Here is an 8666-nt window from a genome sequence, read left to right as displayed (position 1 = left end):
CACAGAGTTTCCTTCTTGTTGCCCAGGCTGGAGTGCAATGGTGCAATCTCTGCCTCCCAGATCTAAGCAATTCTACTGCTTCAGTCTCCTGAGTACCTGGGATTACAGGCATGTGCCACCACGCCCAGCTAATTTTTTTGTATTTTTAGTAGAGATGGGGTTTCTCTATGTTGGTTAGACTGATTTCAAATTCCTGAACATAGACGATCCACCTGCCTAGGCCTCCCAAAGTGATAGGACTACAGGCATGAGTCACTGTGCCCGGCTGAAGGTCTTGTATTTTACCTTGCAGATAGATAAAAGGACCTATATTTTCAAAAGACTGGCAGGAGGTCACGCAGTGGGTATGTGAGACAGGAAGACCAAGGCTTGGGCTGTGGCAGTAAAGGTAGGTAGAGCGACTTCATACGGTGGAGAATAAAGATGACTTGATGATCTGTCTGTTGGGATGGGGGTTTACGTAATTGAGTGGATGGTGTAGCCAATAACCAAAATAGGGAATTTAGGAGGAAGAGAAGGTTTGAGTGGGTTGATGTAGGGGTTTTCTTCAGTTTGGGACATGTTACTTGGTATGGCTGTGTAATTTCAGGTAGAAGATAACTAATAAGAGTTGGATATGTAATAATAACAACATCTAAAATATTTTATAATACTAATTATGTGCTATGCATTGTTCTTAGTGCTTTACACCTGTTACTTTATTTGACCCTCATAGCAACATTCTGAAGTAGGTACCACTATTTTCCCCATTGTAAAGATTAGGAAACTGGCACAGATGCCTTAACTTACCTAAGGTCACATGGCTAGGAAGTTGTGCAAGTAGGATATGGGTTTTGGCCTTGGAGGCATAGGAAGTGTCCCAAGAAAATGTGATTGGAATAGGGTTCCAGGAAAAGTGCTGTTAATGTGCTAGGCATTGTCAAGACAGACCAAGCCTTTGTTTTCATGGAGTTGATAGCCTAGTGAGTCATACACATTTGGGGGTAGCAAAACACGCAAGTGAAAATGAGAAGAAAGCCAAAGGTAAAATCTTGAGGATCACTAATATTTATGGGGTGAAGAGAAGATAAAGTTTCAGGAAAAAGATGCAGATGAAAGTGTAGTTGAAGGTAAAGAAGAAAGTCAGGAGTGAGTGAAGGTTTGGAAACTATTATAAAGAGGGAGTATTGAGGAGAGAGTATTGTCTGAAAGGTCCAGAAAGATAAGGAGTGAAGCTGTCTAGTGGTATCGATCACTGACAGATCTTTGATGTCTTTGATGACCCCAGAAAAAGTATCCTCTTACAAAGCTAGGTGGAAACAAATTGCAGTGATTAACAAGAAGTTTGAAAGCAGGACCAAAAAGAAGAGAGACTGGAGTAATGGATATAAGTTAAGAGTTCTGCAGCAATTTAAGCGAGATAAAATACTATAATTGAAGTAAAGCAGTGGTCCAAACTTGTAACACTGGAATACCCTCAGAGTGAAAGCCAATCAGAGCGACAGCAGTGTAAAGGGGAGAATTAAAGGCACAAAGACATTTTTAGGAAAGAATCAATATGACTTGGTGATAAAGCAATAATCTAAAATAATTCTACTTTTTTCTTTTTTTGTAAATAGAAACGGGATCTCACTATGTTGTTCAGGCTGGTCCCAAATTCCTGGGCTCAAGTGATTCCCCACCCTTGGCCTTCCAAAGTGCCCAGGCTAAATGGTTCCAGGTTTCTGGGAGAGTGGTAGTGCCAGTATCAGAGATAAGAAGTTAAATATATCGAGTTTGGCATGACAGTGGGACACCCAGCAGGCAGTTTAGTAAAAGTTGGAAATTCACAATGTAATTGTTGGAATGTTTACCAGCATTAGCCTTTGTTCGGTGCCACAAGCATTCTCCTCTAGTATTACTTGTCTAGTACACTGTATGTGTATGATCATTTGCTTACAAGCTGAATTTCCCATTACTAAAACTTGAGGATAACTTCATACTGGTAATATCAAAACTGTATTGTTTCTGAGGAAATAATGCTATTAAAATAATTACAGCTTTCAAGTGGATGTTTGCATGTTCATGGAGTGACCATGATATTTATATATATTTTTTACTTAATAGTTATATATCAATTATTATATGCCAGGTATATTGTTACAATTGCTTTACAAATATTAACTAATTTAAATGTAATCATCAGGGCCGGGCGTGTGGCTCACGCCTATAATCCCAGCACCTTTTGGGAGGCCGAGGCGGGTGGATCACGAGGTCAAGAGATCGAGACCATCCTGGTCAACAAGGTGAAACCCCGTCTCCACTAATAATACAGAAAAATTAGCTGGGCATGGTAGTGCGTGCCTGTAGTCCCAGCTACTTGGGAGGCTGAGGCAGGAGAATTGCTTGAACCCAGGAGGCGGAGGTTGCGGTGAGCCGAGATCGTGCCATTGCACTCCAGTCTGGGTAACAACAGTGAAACTCTGTCTCAAAAAAAAAAAAAAAAAAAAAAATGTAATCATCAAAACAATCTGCTGAGGTAAATATTTTTTGTCATTTTATAAAAGAAATATTGTGGCCAGGTGCAGTGGCCCATACCTGTAATCCCAGCACTTTGTGGGGCCAAGGTGGGCAGATCACTTGAGCCCAGAAGTTTGAAACCAGCCTGAGCAACATGGTGAAACCCCGTCTCTCCAAAAAATAAAATAAATTAGCCCGGCGTGGGACCGCCCGGACCTGTAGTCCCAGCTACCTGGGAGGTTGAGGGGGAGGAAAACCTCAGCCCTGGAGGTTGAGGCTACGTGGTTGTACCACCACTGCATCCCAGCCTGGGTGAGAGAGTGAGTCCGTGTCTCAAAACAAAACAAAACAACAACAACAACAACAAAACATAGAACAAAGAAAAGAAAAGGAAAATATTGAAGTTAGAAGGCAAAAAACTTGGTCAAAGTCACACAGTTTATGGATGGCAGCGCTAAGGGTCAAACCCAGGCAGTCTTTGTTAGCAGAGATGCAGACCTTATACTTTAACATTTCATCAGTTCCATACATTTGCAAAATATCAGTAATGAAGTAAGTTAAAATAGTGGTCCAAACACTGGAGTACCATTTATTATGATGCTGGTATGTAATGCCATTTGTACTTTACAAATAAAAAAAAATACAGTATTTCTTTTTTTTTTTGAGATAAGGTCTGTGTTACCCAGGCTGGAATGCAGTAGCGTGATTACAGCTCACTGTAACCTCAACCTCCAGGGTTCAAGCAGTCGACCCACCTCAGCCTTCCCAGTAGCTGGGACTACAGGTGCACACCACTGCCCTGGCTATTTATTTTTTTATTTGTAATTAATTAATTAATTACTTTTTTTGAGACAGAGTTGTGCTCTGTTGCCCAGGCTAGAGGGCAGCAGCTCCATCCTGGCTCATTGCAACCTCTGTCCTCCCAGGTTCAAGCAATTCTCCTGCCTCAGCCTGGGGAGTAGCTGGGATTACTTGCCTCAGCCTCCAGAGTTGCTGGGATTACAGGCGCACTCCACCATGTGCAGCTAATTTTTGTATTGTTAGTAGACTAAAATATCATGTTGGCCAGGCTGGTCTCAAATTCCTGACCTCAAGTGATCTGCCAGCCTTGGCCTCCTAAACTGTTGGGATTACAGGTGTGAGCCACCGTGCTTGGTCCCCCCACCCCCCCCAAAAAATGCAGTCTTGGCTGGCTGCAGTGGCTCACGCCTGTAATCCCAGCACTTTGGGAGGCCGAGGTGGGTGGATCATGAGGTCAGGAAATCGAGACCATCCTGGCCAACATGGTGAAACCCCATCTCTACCAAAATACAAACAATTATCTGGGCGTGGTAGCTAGTGCTGGTAGTCCCAGCTACTCGGGAGGCTGAGGCAGCGGAATAGCTTGGACCCAGGAGGCAGAGGTTGCAGTGAGCCGAATCGGGTCACTGCACTCTAGCCTGGGCGACAGAGCAAGACTCTGTGTCAAACAACAAAACAACAACAAAAACAGTCTTAAATGTAAGTTTCAATAATCACGTTGGTAATGCAAATTATGGTTTTGGAGTCTTTTTTCCAGTTGGATTTTAAGGGAAAATGCCATTTGTCTCTAATCACTGGAATTCATTATAAAAATACTGTGCAGCAGAAAACATGCTACAAGCTGGTTTAAGAGCTAGAAAATAAAAATATCATTTGTTGACAGTGCTACCACGAGAGATTAGTAAAAAGCACAGGTGATATGCAATGTAATTTCTGCAGTTAACTGTTTCCTAAGTCTCGATCTTTTAACGAAGGAAATAAAAAACCATTCGTGAAATTCTGCCATCCTCTGATGATTCCACATATCTCATATAGGACACAATTATGATGGTTTTGAAACGTCTGTTTTGAGCTTATTAATGTTGGAGTAAAACTGGAATCATTCATTTCTCAAACTGAGAAAGAATACTCTTGATTTATGTTAATGATAATAAACAATATAAAATATACAAGGTAACAGTCCAGGAATTCTGGTTTATTATAGTATTAATAATGTTAAGGCCGAGCCTGGTGGCTCACGCCTGCAGTCCCAGCACTTTGGGAGGCCGAGGCGGGAGGATCACTTGAGCCCGGAAGTTGGAAGTTGGAAGTTAGCTATGATCACACCACTGTACATCAGCCTGGGCGAGACAGCAAAGACCTTATCTTTAGAAAACAAAACAAAACAATTTACACACACACTTCCTAATTCAGCCTACTCAAGCATGATGCGAAATTGATGAAGAATATCTAATTAAATGTCATAAAAAATTCAAGTTCATGACATGCAATTTTTTTTTTAAAGACGGGGTTTCACCCTGTTGGTCAGGCTGGTCTTGAATTCCCGACCTTAGGTGATCCACCCGCCTTGGCCTCCAAAGTGATGACATGCAATTTTAAAGACTCAAAATGAGTTACCAGAAAACATAATACAAGCTTTAAGAAGTTGGGAGAAGATGTACAAGGATTCGCTTCAGACATGTGACAGAAGGGAAAGAGGACATTTTCTGGACCGGAGATTCAAGACTGTCTAATTCAGACTTTGTGCTTTTGCAAAGGCTAAGGCCTTAGTCTGTGACATAAATTTGTAAAGAGCTCGGAAAAGTACATCTCGGACATGGAGTCTTTTCTTCCCGCCGCTTGATGGTCTGCATTTATGTTCCGATCACTGGGGCTGTGGCTGCTATAATTACTGCTCGTTGGGACTTTGCTTTTGTTTACTTCGTAGCTGTGTTGCACCAGGAGAGGCAGAAAAAGAAGAAACAGAACCTCTGTTACTCGTGACGTTAAGAAGTGGAAAGCAGCCCCGCTTACATCTTTCACGGTCCATTTTAGCCCGAGCGACGGTCCTCAGCAGCTGTAACACGTAGCGGAGCACTACCGCCGCGTAGGAGCGATCCCGCCCCGGGGCGGAACCAGGACAAACCCCGCCTCCCAAGCCCAATCCCAGCTCTCAGCCGGCGGACAGGAAGCGGCGGCAGGCCTAGCAGCACGGGAACCGTCCCCTGCGCGCATGCGCGCGCCCCTGAAGCGCCCAGGGGACGGATATGGGCGGGAGGAAGGGGCGCGGCTTCGCGTGCCTGTTGGGTGTCCGCGCGTCACGTGATGAGGAAGGAGGCGGAGGTCCGAGTTTCGAGGGAGGGGGAAGAGAAGAGAGAACGAGCGAGGGAAGGAAAGCGGGGAAGGGAGGAAGGAAACGAACGAGGGGGAGGGAGGTCCCTGTTTTGGAGGAGCTAGGAGCGTTGCCGGCCCCTGAAGTGGAGCGAGAGGGAGGTGCTTCGCCGTTTCTCCTGCCAGGGGAGGTCCCGGCTTCCCCTGGAGGCTCCGGACCAAGCCCCTTCAGCTTCTCCCTCCGGATCGATGTGCTGCTGTTAACCCGTGAGGAGGCGGCGGCAGCGGAAGATGGTGTTGCTGAGAGTGTTAATTCTGCTCCTCTCCTGGGCGGCGGGGATGGGAGGTGAGGCACGACTGCGCGCGCCTGGGGCGCCGCTATCACGGCGGAGCAGCGGCCGGGCCGAGCCGAGCCCAGTCGCGCCTCGCGGCGGGAGCGTCAGTCAGCCCAGCCGGCCAGCGGCGCCACTCTGGCGGGCCGCGCTCCCCGCTCCCTATTGTCCCCCGCGCCACGACCGCGTTCCCTTCGGTGGCGTGCCGAGGAAGCTCCCGAGCCTCTGGCGAGGCCTTCCCCAACCCCCACTGCCCTAGCGGCCCTGGAGGCGGGGGTCGCCTCCCAGAGAAGCGAAGTCGGGGCATCCCGGTCGCCTGGCGAGAGCGGTAGAACCCAGGCCGGTGGCTGCATCCCTCCAGTCTGCTCGGCGGGCGCCGGTGCAGGCAGCCGCAGTGGGGCTGGCAGTCTCGCCGTCCTCGTTCAGCGCTCATCCGGCTCACCGTTCTTCCCCCAGCCCCTGCCCCGTGGCGGATTCCGAGGTCCTCTCCGCCGCCGAGACCCGCCGCTCAGACTCGTGGGAAGTTGTGGTGTTTGCGGCTGGGCTCGTGTATTGTTCTTTACCGGGCGCGTCGATCCTGACCGACCCCATTCTGCAGAGGGGCCGCCCGTGGAGTGGCAGCAGTCATCACCCGCTTGTCTGAGACGAGTGGCCTCGGTTCTCCCTGTGTCCTGTGTTTGGAGAGAGATCACAGGAGGGTGTGTTGGTATTCAGTGAAAACGTTCTGTAGCCCAGGGGAAAGGGTTTGGTCGGGAGAAGGGGAAACCGTTTGGGGATGTTTTTTGATTTGTAGACTGGATTGGGTCTCCTAGAGTAGAAGTTCGTTCGGTCCCTGGGTGACCCAACTTGAAGAGTTTACTTAAACTCTCAGGTGGAGTAGACGTGCAGTGTAGTTTGTGGATTGTCAAAACAGTGCCCCCTCCACCCTACAAGTGAAAGTTAAATTTGCTAAAAGCATATAATTTATTGATTCTGGATTTGAAGGCAATGATTTTTATTTCCGGTGTATCCTAGGACCAGCTGCTTCGTTTTCTTCTTGTGTAAAGTGCTTTATTTTAGGTAAGCTTTTTGACTTGCCCCAAAGTAAACTTAAAAACCTCAAGGTGTGTCTAAAAGCAGCGAATTGAAAAGATTTGAGGAATGCTTTGGATGAGTGTCTCTAGACTTTTATGATTAAGAAAATATCTGACTTTCATGAATTGGGTTGTTTCTGTTTTTTTCTTTGTCAGTTTGACTTAAGACTGCAGGGCCAAGTGTAATTCTGTCCTGTATTCTACCGAGTCTGAGGGTGGTACTGTGTAGGCAGACTTCTGTTATAGTTTGTAGTGTTCATTTTTTTGATATGCATTTTATTTTTTCAATCCAAGTCATCAGGTAGACAAATTTTAGATTAAGAGCTGATAATAGATGTTTAGCTTTAAAAAGGATTATGTGCCGGAGACCCTCTGTTAGAGCCTTTTCATCTGACATTTATTATTTCTGTTCTAAACGTGGCTACCAACAAGTCATTATCCTGTCTATTTTCACTTTTTGTGAATAAATTCAGAAGTTAAGACATAGTTATCTGTAAGGTAATAAAAAGTAAGAAACATATGAGGCATTTCACTGAGTAGTAGTATACTAAATATTCTTTTAAAAATAATGAAAACAGCAAACAGAAGTGATGTAGTCTGATGTTTGAAGAAAAAACAATCGAATAACATAATGTTTGTGGGTTAAAGCCCTTATACAAAAATTTTAACTCAGATTTCCGGAGTCCTTTATTGCATTAAGCGTTGATTAAAAGGCTACTTTTTGGTGTTTCTGTTTAGCAGAACTTTTTCAAAAAATGTACAAAAATAAAGTATTTTAAGATTAGTATCAAGATTCTAGCTTTTGGGTACTTAGAGATATTTGTAATTTTATTGTAATTATGGGGCATTTTTCGTCTACTAGTCTGAGCTATTTTTGGTCATTTGTAGGATCTTTATATGATGATTTGTAGACATCAGCACATTCAAATTGAATATATATTTGCTTTTGCTTATGAGAGAGTGAAGAAATTTGTGTAGATTCGAAGTTGTAGTGGAAATTTAAAGAATAAATTGTTTTCGGAGAGTTAATAAACCCTTTTTGTTGCTTCCACTTCTCCAATTTGTCAGTCATTTTGTATTTGAAATTTTTCTTTACATATTACTAGGAAGCAGCTGGAAGGAAGAGTTAAAGTGTTTAACATAAACTTTCCTAATGGTGTCCATAGCACAGTCCCATACTATGTTGTAGTTGTAGGCGGATACCATATTTTTTTATTTTTATTTTTTAATTAATTGGTGTGTTTGAGAGGACAAGGTATTTCAGCTGTAGCAGTAAATTAATTCCATAGTGTTTTGGTTTGATGGAATCATATACGAAATGAACTTTGGAGTATGATGCATCTTTTATATTTAAAAATCTGTTGTAAGTGCTTACCTTTGTACCATACACTCAATATAAATAAGTTTCCTGGAAACTTGACCAGAAGCTTTAAAAGTAGTAGAGCTTGTAATCCCAGCACTTTGGGAGGCCGAGGCGGGTGGATCACGAGGTCAAGAGATCGAGACCATCCCGGTCAACATGGTGAAACCCCGTCTCTATTAAAAATACAAAAAATTAGCTGGGGATGGTGGTGCGTGCCTGTAATCCCAGCTACTCAGGAAGCTGAGGCAGGAGAATTGCCTGAACCCAGGAGGCGGAGGTTGCGGTGAGCCGAGATCGCGCCATTGCACT

General features: G+C 44.7%; 1 protein-coding gene and 1 pseudogene across 1 annotated transcript in view; both read left to right on the top strand.

Moving 5' to 3' along the window:
- The window catches only part of LOC108306752, a 6231-nt pseudogene extending 883 nt beyond the window's left edge, over positions 1-5348 (top strand).
- A 106-nt stretch (positions 5349-5454) lies between these two features.
- ADAM10 (ADAM metallopeptidase domain 10) overlaps positions 5455-8666 on the top strand; it is a 172728-nt gene continuing 169516 nt past the window's right edge. Inside the window, exon 1 of the mRNA XM_017531893.2 lies at positions 5455-5935. Coding sequence (XP_017387382.1) covers positions 5881-5935 — 55 coding nt within the window. The 5' untranslated portion in view covers positions 5455-5880. The remainder of the gene's footprint in view (positions 5936-8666) is intronic.

Source organism: Cebus imitator, unplaced genomic scaffold (assembly GCF_001604975.1).
Source record: "Cebus imitator isolate Cc_AM_T3 unplaced genomic scaffold, Cebus_imitator-1.0 Scaffold74, whole genome shotgun sequence".
Classification (NCBI taxonomy): Eukaryota; Metazoa; Chordata; class Mammalia; order Primates; family Cebidae; genus Cebus; species Cebus imitator.
The sequence above is the reverse complement of the archived record's forward strand: the minus strand, read 5'-3'. Positions and strand labels throughout refer to the sequence as shown.